Below are 16924 nucleotides of genomic sequence, written 5' to 3' on the forward strand. Positions count from 1 at the left end.
CCCAGGCTCAGAATTTAATCTCATTTATGGGACTTGTCCCCACCTCCGTTCAGAAAATTTCAAGTGTCATTGCCTGCCAGTAGTTTAAACAACTGTTTAATAATGTAATTTGAGTGATTAGGAGCCAGAAGGTCATCTGATTTTTTTTGTTTGCTTGTAAATAAGTATATCTGAGGTGCTCATGACCAAAAAGAATTGAATATGAAAGCAAGCCTTACAGTCAGGGTTTCACTAGGAAAAGCAAGATAAATGATGGCAAGTCTAAATTCCTGGCAGGCTTTCTGTGGAAGAAAGTATGGAATATGCCAAGAATTTGTAGAGGGTTTTTTTTTTCTGCTTCCTTGTCAAAGATTCCCTTTTCTCTCTGGTTCAAATGACTAACTAGTGATTGGGTGTGTGGGTGATGGGGAGGGAGAGAATGAAAATGTCAGGAGGAGGGGGAGGGAGAAGGGAGAAGGAGAAGCCACTGAAGAAGGAACATAATTTTCCCCCAGTGTGGTTTGTCATCTACTCCCAAGACAAAGTTAAAAAGCTATGGTGGAATTTCGTGGAGTTTTAGCCATTCTCAATACTTACATCTGTCATGAGGCCTGCATTATGTAAGGCAAGTCAGTCTTAGAAAACACTAAATTCCTCCTTTTAAAGGTGAATTATCCTATTCATTTATAAGCTCCAACATCAAGACTTTTGAGAAGTGCTGCATTGAATTCCTTGATCTTTTGATTGCTGGTACAATAGAGGATGCTGTTGAGAACTAGCCTTTTAAATTCCAAAGATTAGCTAGGCAGCTGTGGCATGGGGGATAAGGAATCAAGTCACATCCTGATTCTGACTGTGGACAATTGATTTCACCTCCCCATGTCCTAAGAAAATCTCCAGAAAAGACAGCCATGTGCATTGGTGGTGGGAATTTCCTTAAAGAGAGGTCACTGCACAGGTGAAATCAAATTCAAATTCAAAGGTCACTTCTCAGTTTTAATGGAGTTGAGGTTTCATCTATGTTAATTAATTCTTCTTGCCATTAGGGCAGAATAAAAGTGGGCCATACCTTCTCTCCCTGAGAAATTCCTAGCCACATCTTCCCATAAAAATCCACCCAACAGATGGGAGGCCTTTCTCTGAATCTTTTTTGTTATTTTTGGATAAGATCACAATACTCAGACTCTCTACCTTGGAATATCATATAAGAGAATTCAAATTAGAAGAAACTTCTGAGTGTTTCTCATCTCACCCTGCACTCTCTTGTCTCTTGTTCTCAATACACAACTGGCTTAAATCTTACTCTTTTTTTGGATTGCACATGTCTTAAATGCAAAATGGCATAGTAGAAAGAGCATGGGACTTAGTGTCGGAAGACTCCAACCCTGACACTTCCTAGCTGGGTGATCCAAGGCTAACTTCCTTGAAACTCCATTTATCTAAAGGGTGGAGGAAATAACACATGCTACCTACCTTCAAGGGTCATTGACAAGCTTTCAGTCAACAAGCATTTACTATGCATATACTATATGCCAGGCACCGTGTGAACCACTGGGGATAAAAAAGAAAGACAGACGTCCAATCCCTGCCCTCAAAGTTCACATGCTAATGGAGGAGGCCATAGGTAAATAACTAGGTAAAGGGAAGATTAGACAAAAGGTAATCTCAGAGAAAAGATCCTAGCACTTAGGGAGTTCTGGCCAGGCTTTCTGCTGAAGGTGAGATTTGAGTTGAGTCTTGAAGGAAGCCAGGGGTGAGAGGCCAGGTGAAAGGGAAGCACATTCCAAATATGGGGGACAGCCAGTATGGGAAATAATCGTCAACAATAATAGCACATTAAGGTCTTCAGAGCTTTGTATATATTATTTCATTTGATCTTCACAACAACTCTGGAGGCAGGGGCAATTGTGATCCCTATTTTACAGATGAGGAAATTGAGACTAAGTTAAATGACATACTCATCCGTGGTCACCCAGCTGAGTGATAGAGGGTCCTCCACAACCAAAGGGGAGTAAAGAATAAGAAGCCTGGAAAAGTAGGAGGGAGGCAGGTTGGGAAGGGCTTTACAAGCCAGAGGATTTTCTATTTGATCCTGCAATTAATAGGGAGTCATTGGAGTTTATTGAGTAATGGGGTGATCTGGTCAGACCTCTTTGTTGTGAAAAAAGCCCTTGGTATACATGAAAGCAATACAGAAGTATGAAGTCTTCCTGTAACTGTTAGGGGCTTATCTATCACCTCTCGCTTGGACATCAGTGTTGGCAATATCTTACCATTACTGATGCCTCCTGTTTCTTACCATTTTCTTTGGATTATCTGAAATTTTGACTCCTGCCTGAGTCACTTAGGCTGGATCTAAGAAAGATTCACTAATTTTAGAGAAAATCAGACACAGGACAAATTATGATTCAAATTAAAGGATCGTAGACTTAAAACTGAAAGGGACCTTAGAGGCTATGTGATGCCACAGCCCCATTTTATGGGGGGGAAACTGAGGCTCCGGCAATTAAGTGACTTTGCCAAGCTCATTTAGATAGTAAGTGGTAGAGGCGAGGTTAGAATGCAGGCACTTTGACTCCAAAGTTGATGCCAACTCCATTACTAGAATCTCTACAGAGGAACTTTGGCTGGGATAGGAGAAAATAAACAAGCTTTGTAGAAATTCTGGCCTGAAGTTGGGGGGATCCCTGGAGAACCATTTTAACTGCCATCATTATAGAGTCTCGTTCAGATCTCACTCCTTGTTCCAGTTTTTACTTTGAAATCAAACAAACAAAAAGTTTCAGTCATCCTCTGGTTATTTCCTGGTGCCGCCTAATGTGATAGCAGCTGGCTTGGTCTCCAGGCTGACACCCTTGAGATTGACCGAATGATACAGGAGAAGGAATGTTAGCTGTGGACCTGGGGAATCAGGGCAACTCTGGGAATGGTTTCTGGGACTGCTTCTCATTAGCTCCCTGACTAGACTGATCATTTGCTTTCTTGGAGTCCTGGTATCCTCCCTCACAAGATGGCAATAGTAACCAAACAATACTGGGTTTATGGGAGGCAAGTGCTTTGGAGCTTTGACATTCATGGTCCCAGCCTCCAATCCAAGGGATAGAGGGTGGGGATGAGGTGTGCATCAAACCTGGTGAGATCTTAGATGAGGGTCCCTATGAGAGTCCTGGGGCCGGGAACAGTCAGTCTGACAAGTCCCAAAGGGCTGCAGTCAGATAAGAAGGGACGAGCTGTCTGTTGTGAGATGGATGCTACAGGTAACATTTTTTCCTTCAGTTTTTTGGTCTGAATCTGTGATTTTATTGATGTTAGGACCTCCATTTTCTCTGCAATTTAGCATCTTAGACAGCTAGAGGCACTGAGAAATTGAGTGACTTACCCAGTCATGCAGCCAGTATGGACCATATGATCCTAGATTGAGAACTGGAAGAAATTTCAGAGACCACAGAATCCAACCAACACCCTCATTTTACAGATGAGGAAACTAAGGCACAAAGAGGTTAGGGGATTTGCCTAGGGTCACACAGCTAGTAAGTGTCTGAGGCTGGACTTGAACCCAGGTCATCTTGTCCATAAGTCCAGTGCTTCTCTTCTGAGCCACACTTGAGGATCAACCCACCCCCCATGCTTTGCCTCCCAGGTCTTTGGGTAGGGATGCCATTCTCATCGTTAAAGTACCAGAAAAATGGAAGCCCCAGGCACTCACAATGATGATGGTCACCTGCTTGTGGTCTTTGTGGAGTTTGACTGAGGACAACAATGGGCCTGATGGTTTTCAGCAAAGCCACTGTCTCAGAGGAAGTCTTTGTGCCCTTCAGGTGTGTCTCTGTATCTGTGTGTGTCTCGTGTGGCGCTTCCCAGCACCACACTTTAGCTTTTAGGCTGATACAATAGAGCGTGTCATCCTTCTAGAGAAATATATTTCCTTTTCCTTCTTATGTGACAAATGTCACTGAAATGAACCAGGAGACCTGAACTGTTTGCTTTGTGTGACTGCAGATTATTGTTCCAGGAAACAGTTGTAAGAGCATTAAAAATCAAGGCAATCAGACAAACACCACCACCACTTTTCCTGACATTTTATCTCCTTCCCAGCCTACTGCTAGGAAAACCCTAAACTCCTCTCTCTTTCCTGCCTTTATTCGGCTCCATAAGCTACTCTTTTGGGTAGGGAGGAGGGATCTCCTTCCCCAACACACAGAAATGGGTAGTGGATCCTAGCTTTAGACCTGCTTCCCAGGCCCAGGTAAGTTGCCATAGTAAAATCAGGAAGATTTATGAAAATAAGACCTTTAAAAAAACCTTTTTTGTAGTACAGTGGGGAAAAAATGATGAATTTGGGGTCAGAGACCCTGAATTCAAGTCCCGGTCTTTATTTTGTCTTTCAAGACCTGAGTTTATGTTAACATCATCATAAAAATAGCTTCCTACATGCCAGGCACCATGCTAAGAGCTTCACCAATGTTACCTCATTAGATCCTCACCACAACCTGGAAGGTAGGTGCCATTATTATTTCTAATTTACAATTGAGGAAACTCGGGTACATAGTGACTTGCCCAGGATCTCACAGCTAATAAGTGTCTGAGGTCAAATTTGAACTCAGGTCTTCCTCACTCCAAGACTCATGCTCTATCCACTGTGTTAAATAGCAACATATCTCTCATTCTTAAGTCAAAGTGTGGGTTCAAGTTAGTGTGACCCACAACCTCTGTGGGTCTGTTTCCTCATCTGTAAGATAAATGGGTTGGGGGAGGTGCCTCTCTATGATCCTAAGTGAAGCAAAACCTTTATTTTTTTTAAAGATTCAATTTGAAAGGGATCAAGTGTATAGATGTCAGTTTGTTTAAGAGAAAAACAATCAGTACAAAACAAATCTTTCACTTGACTGAATTGAAAATTGGTCTTTAGGGAGGTCGGTTGTTTCTTGTCAATTGTCCTTTCTTGTTTTTCTCTTTTTAGTTTGATGTCTCTGAATTTTCATCATTAAATGAGCCATTAAAAACCTACATTCTGATCACAGAATAGCCAGAAGGAATGGCTCCATGGCTCTACGAATCATAGGATCGGGGACTTGGAGTGAGAAAGGCCCTCCAAGGCCTGCAACTGAAGCAAAGGAGGCCGGGAGACTGTGGGACTTGTCCATGGTCACCCAGGGAGTACATGGTGGAGGCAGGGTTTGAACCCAAGCCCTCTGGCTCCAGGACCAGTGTTTTATGTTGGATGCCAAGGCTTTTCAAATGACAGAGCCACAGAACAATAGTAAATGCAGCTGGGGTACCTGTTCCTGGCTAGCCAGTAATTCATGACATCCTATATATGGCTTCCTTTCTGACATAGCAATGCAGGGTTTGAAGAGCCATCAATCTTTGAAAAGGGTCAGGAGGAGTTCGTTTAAAATCCCAAAGAGCCAGAAGCTTGAGTTTGGTCCTGGGGAGAATGCACAAAGCCCTGGGGCAGGTCAGAGGGCCCTGGATTCCCAGGTCTCCACACCTCTGTGTAATTTATCAGGTTTACCTTGTGAAATTGGAATGGCTTCTTGGATCACTGAGGCAAAGGCATTCAAGGGCCAAGACCCTGCCCCTCTTTCTCTAGTGAAAGCAAAACTTCTTTTCCCTTTTACACCACTGTTTCTGAAGGTTTTTCGGGAAAAAAATCCTGGGGCCCAGACTCTTAGATGTGTATGAAAGCATTTGTGGGGAGGAACTAGGGGAAGACAGCAATGAACAAGGAAAGGTAAGTGGGGGGGGGGGGGGGGCTGGGAAAGACTTAGTCCTGTTCTTGGAACCCGATTTCTTTGAGCCGAGGTCTCTTCCCAGGTGCACAGAGAGCAACCCACCCCTTATTCTCCTCTTGAATGAATCTCATCTATGTCCTCCCATAAACCCTTTACAGGGACCCAGGATCATATATTTAGAAGCCATTTAGTCTAACCTCATTTTACAGATGGTGAAAACTGAGGCTCAAAGAGGTTTAGTGACTTACAATCATAGATTGAATGATTTAGAGCTAGAACCCAACACCTTCATTTTATAGCTGAAGCCCAGAGACATTCAATTACTTGGGATCATAGAGTTGGAGTGGAAGGAACCTTAAACACCATCTGGTCCAATACCCCTCCTCTTATTTTATAGATAAAGAAGTTAAGTGACTAGGAGGTCATTTAGGCTAAGAGACTTGCCTGAGGTCAGATGGATAGTAGGTTGGATTTGAACCAGGAAGGTCATGCTCCAAATTCATTGTTCTTTCCCCAATGCCATGCTTGATTTCCTCCAGTAGGGATCAGTGCAGGACTCAAACTCGGATGGTCCAGATGTTGTACTTTCTCACTAAGCAAATAGCTGGGATCCTTTCCAATTGCAGAGCAGCTGGATGGCATCATTTGTACCACTTCCTTGCATGCCAGTTGTTGGTGCTTATACCCTTAATGCTTCCACGGGTCTTTCCATTACCCTTTGTGTGACCTCTCCTTTTTTTATTCTCTGGGGATTGTGGCATTTCCCAGCCTTCTAGCAAAGCTAGATTTAAAGTCAGATAAAAATTGAGTTTGAATTCTGTGTAACCATAGCCAAGGTATGTAGCCTCTCTGAACGTCATGTCTAAAATGGGAGGAATGATGCATTTATTAACCTACCTTACCAGGTCATTGTAAGCATCAAATGATATAAGGCATGTAAAGGATTTTTCAAGCCTTGAAAAACACTATATAAATACCAAATATATTCTAGCATCACCATTAGCATGTCTTGGTGTTTTTTTAAAAAATGGTGTTTTGTTCAGAGAGTAGCTTGGGATTATTAAAAGAGTCATAAAATTTCCCAAATGGCACCTTACCCAGCATTCTTCTTGTTCAATTCTGGACCCTGTTTATGGTTCCCTACTAGTGTCTCTCTAAGATATATGTGCTGATAGATCAGGGGAATGTCACAGATGTTCATCCATCAGTCTAGAAGAGCCTGGACAAAAGACATGCTTCATCCACTTTGTTTTTCTCATGCGTATCATCATTGATACAGCACAATATCATCTACAAACAGTGCTGGAAATCCTCCATGACAGCAGTAAAAACCTTTTGTCAAAAAATCCCAATATTTAATACCTCATGTAGTGTTGATAATCAGAAGGATATCAGAGTTCATCTGATCAAAGATTTGTCCTCAGGACATCTGGTCCAGCTTTCTCCTCTAAGATAAAAAAAAAAAAACTGAGACCCAATAAGGGGAAGTGATTTGGTCAGGCTTCCAATCTTGTTCCATTCATTAAGGATAATTTCTGGTTTTAATATATACTCCGGATATGATTTATTGAAAAAGAACCAACAAGGCTGGATTTTTGTCTGAGTAAAATGGTTGGTTTTTTCCTTTGTTTTTAATTATCAATAGACTTATTGGCTTTTTTATGTACTTCAGTACTTTTAATGGAATTTTGTTCCCATTACTATGAGCACTCACTCCCTTTACAGGTATAGATTGTAGCCCTTCCATACATTCTCATCCTATGAAATTCTTATTGAGGTCTTTTCAGAAATCTAACATAGCAAATCTACCCAGTGCTTTGGAAAATCTTTTTTTTCTATTTTCCGTCTTCAGTATGACAAGATGACTTCTCTTCCTTCTTTTCCCATATATGTCTTTGGTGATGACATTTCAGACTATAGTTGGGGCTATTACTTACTTCACTCCCCTGCTTTAAGAGTCTGTGATTTCAATGGTTTGAGTATTTCCTCCATGGACACAGCAATTCTTTGTAATTTGGTAGGAGGTTTTTGAAGTCTGTAGTGAGGAAATGAGGAAGACCTGAATTCAAATTTGGCCTCATACACTTGCTAGTTGTATGACCTTGGGCAAGTGACTTAATTAATTCCTCTATGCCTCAGTTTTCTTGTCTATAAAACAGGTTTAATGATAGCAGATCTACCTACCTTGTAGATTTGTTGGGGTAAAATGAAGTAATGTTTGTAACTATGTATAGCTAAGTGTTCATGAAATGGTATAGGATATCATAGCAATTCTTGCCAACCTTCTTTACTCATAACAAATCTAAGATTTCTGACCACTGAGAAAACAGCATTTTATCTTTTTATCTTTTCTTTTTTTTGGTTATTTATTTCCTCTTCACCCTAAAGAAAGCTCTGCTTTACCTTTATCCAACTTTCCTTTATCTGATTTTTATTGAAATCTTTTGTTTCTACGTCACTTTCATTTCTGGGTACCCATGTTCTGTCTCTTCTCTGGCAAGTCATCTGTTGCCACAAAGAATTTTTTTAAAAAAGATTTTAAAAGGCAGATCAGCAAAACCAATCAGTATAACAACAGTTTTAGACTCATAACGAGCCATTCATTCCACACCTCTGCGATAAAGGAAGGCGGGTACTTGCTGTCATCTTCTCTCTAAAGTCATTATTTTGTTTTAGGATCATTGATTTAAAGTCAAAAGGACCTTCAAGGTCACCCAGACCAATCCCCTTTGTTTTACAGACAAGTAAAGTAAGACAAAGAGAGGTTAAGTGACAGGGTCTGAGGTGGGATTTGAACCCTAGTTTCCTGGCTCCAAGATGTTGCACTAATCACTACCCTTACTGCCTTATACCTGGGAAGAAATCTTAAACATTGTCATTAGGCTTCTGACTGAAGAGGCCTACTTGTGTTTTTAAAATCACAAAGATACTTCTATTAAATAAATGAGTTGTGATGCCAAAATTACTTGAAGAAGAATGAGAAAATGTACTTGCCTCCCTTCTTTGCGAAAGTGAGGAACTCCAAGTGTGAAATATCACATATACCACCAGACTGAGGTGACATGTTGGTTGGTTTGTCTAAATAACCCCCTCCATTCTCTCTTCCTTTTTTCATTCTTTGTTACAAGTGATGGTTCTCTGAGGGGGAGAGGAGGGGAGAATATATTCAGAAATGAAATTGGTATAAACCCAAAGGATATCCATTAAATAGTTAAAATGTAATAAGTGAAAATAAAATTAGGAACTACTTGACTAATATTTTCACTAGAATTTTGTGTAATTTCTCATAGAAATATTTTATTTTTAAATTTTCTTTTTAAATTTTCTTTTCAAGTTCCATTCATACTACCTATACAAAAACACCTTGTTGGCCTTCGTAAGTCAAAATGTTATATGACTGAAAATAATCCTCCTTGGAAATAGATGTTTCCATCTGCCATATGCCATATGGGACAGGATGCCCCATCTTCTCTTAAAAATCATAGATCTAGAGCTGTAAACCTTCTTTTTACCAAGAAGGAAACTAAGGCTCAGAGAGGTCAGTGCCTTCCCTGAAGTCACACAGAAGATCCTAGAATCAGTGCCGGAGCTGGAAGGGACCTCATTAACCAGCCCCCTCATTTTACAGAGGAAAAAACTGAGAGAAACCTGTCAGCAAGAAGTCCCTGAGAAGGTGGTCTAGACCAGAGCATCACAGGAGTAGAACTTTAGCCTGGAAGGTCCCTCCAGGGCTGTGAAGTCCCACCCCTCCATATCACAGAGAAGAATAGGGCATATTTCTTTAGCCATGTAAAGTTGCCAGAAACCTTCCCATATATCCCATGACCATTGTTCATAGACTTAAAGCTAGAAGGAACTTCAGAAATCTCCTTGTCCAACCCTCCCACCTTACAGATGAGGAAAGTGAGGCCAGTTGTGGTCATTCCTTTGAGGAGCTTACTGTGGGAACTAATCAGAGTTGTTGCTTGTGTTCAACAGGACGGGCTTACTCCTCTCCACTGTGGAGCAAGGAGTGGTCACGAGCAAGTGGTGGAGATGCTCTTGGATCGAGCTGCCCCCATCCTCTCCAAAACCAAGGTAATATCTTTCTGACTCTTTTCAATAACCAGGTCCCAGGGGTGGCTTTGAGCCCCAGCATAGCCTTGTGGAGTCACTGAAAATATCCCCTGCTTTTGTATTTGCCCTTGGCAGGAGTTGCCTTGACTTCTTGGAGTCCCTCCAAATCAAGTGGAGGTGATAGTGCATTGATGGAAAATGAGTTGTCCTATTTTTATGGGTCTTTAAATACACCCCGAGTATTTTTCTCAACTAGGAAAAAATGGATTCACCCCAGTGGTTTTCTTCACTGGTTAATATGCCAGGCATGTGACTGGCCTAATGAGCTCCATTCCTAGGGTCATAGCTCTGGATGTGGGAGAGACCTCGGGGACCATTTAGTGCAGCCTCCTCATCTTATTAATTAGGACTCTGAGCCCAAGCATTTAACTAACCCTTCCAAGGACATAGAAGTGGTAGTAAATGTCTAAGGTGGGTTTTGAATCCAGGACCACTGACTCTAAAGTTAATCACCATTCCATTTTATCTTGTTACCCTTGAGACAACCATCTAGTCCAATTGCCTCATTTTCCAAATGAGGAAACTGAGACCCAGGAAAGGGAAGACAATAAACATTTATAAAGTATCTGCTACATACCAGGCACTGTGCTTGCTTCAGTTCATACAGGTAGTAGTATTTGCAGAGAGATTTGAATCCAGAGCCTGTGTTCTCAATATGCTTTTCCCAGTTTCCTGTAATATGCCATTAAAACTTAAATAAATGCTCATTATCATCATCATTATTAATTATTATTAGTGGGTATGTCCTATCCTCCTTACTAGACTAATCCTGCCTATGATGCTTAGTAGCTATAGGACCCTGGGCAAGTGACTTACTGTCTGTCTGCCTCAGTTTCCCCATGTGTAAAACGAAGTTGGATTAGATGCTCTCTGAAGTCTTCTTTTCCAACTATGGGTTCTGTGATCCCCTTTGGCCTAGGCTCTGTGGGCTACGTAAGCATTTGCTTTTTTTTCAAAGCTTTTTCTACAAATGAGGTGCCTACAGCCTCTTCTAAGTCAAAGTCTATGACCCTGGGAACTGCCCTCTCCAGTGACCTTGACCTCATCTCTGACCTTGAGCCCTCTGACCCTCATCCAGCCATGATAGTCTGTGTCCTTTTCAAGTTTTCTGATCTCCTCATCTATTCCCCTGGGCCAAAGTAAGGGGGCTCAATGCAGGGGCCATTTACTCCTGTTTAGGTTAATGAGCTACCCCTCCTGGTCTTCCTACGCTCCCCTACCATCCTTCCTGGCAAGTGCCTCTACTTACCGTCTCTCCCCTTGTTTCTGACTCACCACTCACTTCTAGAGGGAAAAGACTCCTCAGATTACCCTGGGCATTCTGTTAATACTTTATTCAAACTTTATGAAACTTGATTTATTATGCCTTAGTGGAAAGGATCTTGGGTTTTGAGTCAGATGACCTGGGTTCAAATCCTGATTTATATATGACCTTGGGCCTCAGTTTCCTCATATGTTGAAAGTGATATCTCTGAGGTCCTGTTCAGCCATAAGCCTGCTTCCCTCAGGAGCCCCTTGATACATAGATCACATTTTTCCACTTCTCAGTTTTGTGACTGTCACTGCTCTTTTCTCCATGTTTTCTTGGGGTATAAGATGAGACTTTTATTTCTCTGTTTATTCCAGCAATCAATTAAGCAGTATTTGTTAAGTATCCATTTTATGCTAAGCACTGTGCTGGGAAAACAAGATGAAACTGAACAGTCCCTGCCCTCAAAGAGCTTACGTTGTAGGAGGGGAGATAACGTGGACATATATAAACATATTCATAATATATACAACACAAATTAAAGGTAATTGAGGAAGAAGGGACTAGTAGCTGATATGATGAGGGAGAGACAGTCTCAAGCAAGAGATGGCATTCAAGATGAAATCTGAAAGAAACTAGAGATCCTAAGAGATGGAGGTGGAAGGAAATACCTTCAAGCCATGGGAAGCCTGGGGAAAAGAAAGGGAGTGGGAGAAGAGTGTCATGTTTGAGGAACAATTAGAAGGTCATAGTGAGTAAAGCAGAATAATGTACACTAAGCCTGGAAAGGTGATCTAGAGCCAGTTTGCGATGAGTTTAAGATGCCAAAGAGAGGCAGTTGTGTTTGTCCCCAGAGGTTCATGGTTTATTTTTGAAGCTTTGTCAGTACACACACACACACACACACACACACACACACACACACACACACACACACACACCACTTTTTTTTTTTTGAGGTATAAAGTGGTGTATAAATCTATGTGTCACAGTGTCTTCAATGAGAAACCCTGTGGCCACTTAGACTCCTACTTTGGTTTCTCCAAAATATTTATTCCTAAGATTAGAATGGAAAAGTTGGGGGGTGTTTTTAGGCAAAAAGATCCTGTCTGGCTCACGGTAAATTAAATCAGTCTGTAAATGACATTGTAAACTTTGGGGGCCTATATAAATGTAGGTTTTCATGATTAGTTTTATCAACCAGCCACTCAACATACACAATCTCTATGTGAACATATTTCTTTATGACATTTTCCTTCTCATTATTATTTATCAAACATCTACCTTTGAAAAGCACAGGATGATACAAAAATGAATGGGACGTGGCCCTTTCTCTGATGGAGATGCCCATGTGGTCATGAAGGTTAACTATAGAGAAGGGTATGCCAAGGGCCCTCAGAGTGGTACAGAGGGCTATAGGGCATTCCACTCTTTTTATTTTTTATCTTTTCTCTTATAGATAAAGAAGAAATAACTTCTTAGTCTTAATAATGCAATATGGTTTAGAAACACCTGCCTCTAGCAGCCTCAGCTCAGTACAACTTTACAGCAATTTCTATCATTTTAAACATTCTTTTCTGTCTATATTTTCCTCTAAAAAACCTGAATTTGCCCCTCAGATGAATTTTTATGAGCATGTGAATCATATAAGATTTATTAATGGAGAGTATTTGGGTCATTGGAGACTCTGGGAGTTATTATTCTTCAGATCTGAATTCTCTGGCTTTCCAGCAACTAAGCTGTTGTTTTCTGCATTAGCAAAATCCATTGAGGATTTCCATGTCAGCCTTTCTCATATGTTCAGTTTTCACTTGTCTGTGGCCCCTTCTTTTCATTTTTCAATTAAATTATGCCCATTCTTATTGTAGCTGAGGTATTACAGTACTGTTTTTTTTTTAATTTTTATTGTTTTTATTGAAATTTTCCATCACTTCATTTCTGAATAACTCTCTCCTCCCTTTTCTTCCCCTCTGTTTCCTCTCCCAGTGAGCTGTCACTTATAACAAAGACTTTAAAAAGAAAGAGGGGAAAAACGTTTTACAAAACTGGTTAACACATCCATGCAAACGCTGCTCATTTTTAATTACCTAGAGTGAACAGTCTTGTCATGGCCCACTCCACTCCGTGGCTTGCCTTCTCTCATCATAGCCACGTGAGGGCACCATACTGATGAGCTGGGGGAATTTCACTTTCTTTATAAGTGAAAGTAATGAAATTACATTAGTGACCAGAAAAGCATCCAAACAATTATCATAAAATCAAAGGGCTTTTAACAGGAAGGGAATCTTAGGGACCTACCCTCTCATTTTGCAAGTCATACAAGGTAAGAATAGTCTTCACTACCAAATGGTTAACATTTAACTACACAAAATTGAAGGGACAAAGTATATGGCACTCCAGAGTTTCATCACTCTGTCTCAGTCTCTTTTTTCTTCCCTTAAATTTTAAAATCAAAAAATAGAATCAGTGTGGAATTTAGCAGGTGTTCCAGTTTGCTATTGTTGTACTACAGACTATTTTGCAAATCAGGAACAAAATGTCATCCCAGACAATTTGCTGTTTGATGTAAAAAGTGGGAGGACCCAGTTTTTTAAAGTAGCTGCAATTTATCCAGGTAAGCACAGAGAATTTTTTTTAGTAGAGTTTTTCCCCCTCCATGGAAAATTGAACCTTACATGTGTTAACAACTGTACTTTATATTTCACTTTGAGGAATCAATCAGGCAAAAGTTGGGGTTTTTTTAAGACTATAGAAAGAATTTTTGATAGTAGCAAAGAACTGGAAACAATAGGCGTGGCCATCCATTGGTGAGTGATTAGATACATTGTGGCCCATGAACATGACACACTGTTACTATGTTACAAGGAATGGGGACTATGAAAAGAATAGGAAGATATAGATGAACTGATGCAAAATGAAATAAGCACAATCAGGAAAAGACTGAAGCAACGTAAATGGAGAAAACAACAAAAACAAAACATAGAAGTGGAATGCTATGAAACCAATAACCAGTTGGCCCCAAAGAGGAGTTAGGAGGTAGTATAATACATATTATTTCTTTGTCAAGAGTAGCAGAGGAATTATACTGTATATATATATATATATATTGGTTAGTTTTGCTGAACTATTTTTTCTCCTCTTTTTTATTCTTTTATTCTATTTTATAAGGCAGGGGAGCTTTGAAACCTTTTTTTCCCTCATGGACCCCTTTGGTAGTCTGGTGAAGCTCACAGACTTCTCACAATTATGTTTTTAAATGCATAAAATAAAACACAAAAGATTATGAAGGAAGCCAATCATTAAAATACAATTATTAATATGTCTAACATGTATTATTTATATTATTTATTATAACATATATTATGTGTGTGTTCTTGAACCCCTGCTATGAGGAATTGATGTCTGGTAATGAGAGGAAGAGATACATTGGGAAATGTAGGTGATGTAAAAACAAAGGATATCGTATTAACAATTTTTAAATGTGCAGTAGGAAACTTTCATAGTATATATCTCTCCCTTTTGAATTTTCTCCTGTGTTCCTTTCCAGAACGGATTGTCTCCATTGCATATGGCGACCCAAGGGGATCACTTAAACTGTGTCCAGCTTCTCCTCCAACATAACGTGCCTGTTGATGATGTCACTAATGACTACTTGACCGCCCTGCATGTCGCTGCCCACTGTGGCCACTACAAAGTTGCCAAGATTCTCTTGGACAAGAAAGCTAACCCTAATGCCAAAGCACTGGTAAGTGCAGCCCCATGTGTAAGAAAACCAGGTCCCAGAGCTCATGGGCAGCAGGTGAGGTTTCTTTGGCACCGCAGGGCTTGCTTTTAGAAGTCCTGTTCTCTACTCCTTTTCTTGTATCTCATCTCTTGCCTTTGATTCTGTTCTCATCCCCTGGACCTAGAAATCATCCCCTCCCTTCCTCTTGAGCATCTTCAATTCAACAGTTATTAAAAAGCAACTACCATGTGTAAGACATGAAAGGGAGCATGGCATGATAGATAACGAACTGGCCTCCGGGTCAAGAACACCTGGGTTCCATACCTCTGATACATACTGATCTGTAACCCTGGGCAAGTCACTCAACCCTGTCTGCCTCAATTTCCTCGACTGTAGAATTGGACCTACCTCTCAGGGTTATTGTGAGGATCAAATGAGATAATATTTGTAAAGCTCTTAGCATAGTACTTGGCACATGGTAGGCATTTAATAAATTCTTGTTTTCTTTCTTTCACACATCTACATTGGTTTGGAATTTACTCACCAGGAGTTCACTCTCACTCTCTGAACCAGTGTACTGGTTTCTGGGGCCTGAAAGATGATATTTACCACAGCCACAGCCTTAAAAATTTCCAGTCTAATGAAGATGGGGCTGATTAGATTGTGTATCATCATATTTTGTGTATGAAGTCAATGGGTCAGAGCTCTGGAGCTGGCTGAGACCTTGGAAACATCTTATTCAATGCCCTACAGAGGTGGCTTCCTTTATGTGGAATGCCCCATGCAAGCACTAGGAGAAGCTTCAGAAAGGTGGGATCATTGCGGGGGAAAGTTCTGTGGAGATGGAAGTATGCCTGTGGGCCTTGAATAGGTGGAGATGGTGAGAAAAGTCATTCTAAGCATGGAGGAGGACACCATGATGGCAAACAGAAATATTGTGTGACATTTAAAAAGTCTGAGGGACATAATTTCTGGGTAATTAGTCACTTTATCAATAAGGCTGCTATTTTAATAAAAGAGGCCAATAGCACTCTTGAATGCCAAAGATCCTCATGGCATTGGGCTCAAGACTTACATGCCCTTGGAAAAGTGGGTGTTCCAGAGGGTGGTTATTGGTTAACAAGCGTGAGACAATGAATATTACAATGAGGAGCTATTCTAATGAACTTTGATTATGTCATTTACTTCTAAATTACCCCCATCCTTGGACAATCTAATCAAAGAATTTATCCCCACCCAAACCTGAGTGCAACGTAATGGGCTTCCCTACCTTAGATTAAATTCCTTGTAAGGCTGGGTGGGGTCTGACCACAACTAAAGAGAAAGTTAATTCATCCTTTCAACTTGAAGTTTGAAATGAAGACTTTAGAAAAAGGAGGAAATGGAACCAGGATAACCTGAGTTCGAATTTAGCTTCAGACACTTGATACTTACTAGGTGTGTAACTCTAGGCAAGTCACTTAACCCTGATTGCCTGGCAAAAAAAGGGAAAGAAAGAGAGAGAGGGGGGAGGGGGGGAGGGAGGGAGGAAGGGAGAGAGAACTCTGGATCTCCCCAAAGTCATTGGTTATTAATAATTATTTCTCTTAATGGGAAAAGGAAAGATAAGAACTAGAAAGGCTGAAGAAAAATGTAAGGACATGAATAAAAGATAGGGCTGGAACCTCCGTCTTTGCACTTTAACTATGGGAGTGGACAATTACGTACTGATGTGTTGGTCAGATTTGCTGAACTCTTTTCTTTAAGGGAGACATATGGAGGTGGGGGGAGAAGGAATGTATCCATTTAAAAAAGAAAGTGATGGGAAAACAAAAGTGTGAATAAAAATTAAAATTGTTTGGACCTAATAGATATGATACCTTGGAGTCAACCTTTGGAAGACTTCAAATGCCAGACTTGTGATATAAATGTCAACATCTCCCTCCCTACTGGCTCCTTCCCCTCCTCCTACAAATGTGCTTAGGGCTCCCTGATTTTCCAAGAAACTCTTCCCCTGCCTTCTTCACACCCTCGATTCCCTTCATTTCTGGGGTGTAATTGTCCCTTGACTTCCATGGCTCCAACTCTTACCACTATTCAGAAAAGGCTTAAAAGTATGCAGCTCTAACTGCCGCTACTGCT

At 40.7% G+C, this 16924-nt stretch overlaps 1 protein-coding gene across 16 annotated transcripts in view; it reads left to right on the forward strand.

Annotated features, from left to right (window-relative positions):
- Positions 1-16924, forward strand: part of ANK3 (ankyrin 3) — a 715857-nt gene that overhangs the window by 523010 nt on the left and 175923 nt on the right. For all 16 annotated transcript variants that reach the window (XM_072628881.1, XM_072628882.1, XM_072628896.1 and 13 more), the window contains 2 exons: positions 9693-9791; positions 14627-14824. In XM_072628881.1, the coding sequence (XP_072484982.1) occupies positions 9693-9791; positions 14627-14824 (297 nt within the window). The remainder of the gene's footprint in view (positions 1-9692; positions 9792-14626; positions 14825-16924) is intronic.

Source organism: Notamacropus eugenii, chromosome 1 (assembly GCF_028372415.1).
Source record: "Notamacropus eugenii isolate mMacEug1 chromosome 1, mMacEug1.pri_v2, whole genome shotgun sequence".
Classification (NCBI taxonomy): Eukaryota; Metazoa; Chordata; class Mammalia; order Diprotodontia; family Macropodidae; genus Notamacropus; species Notamacropus eugenii.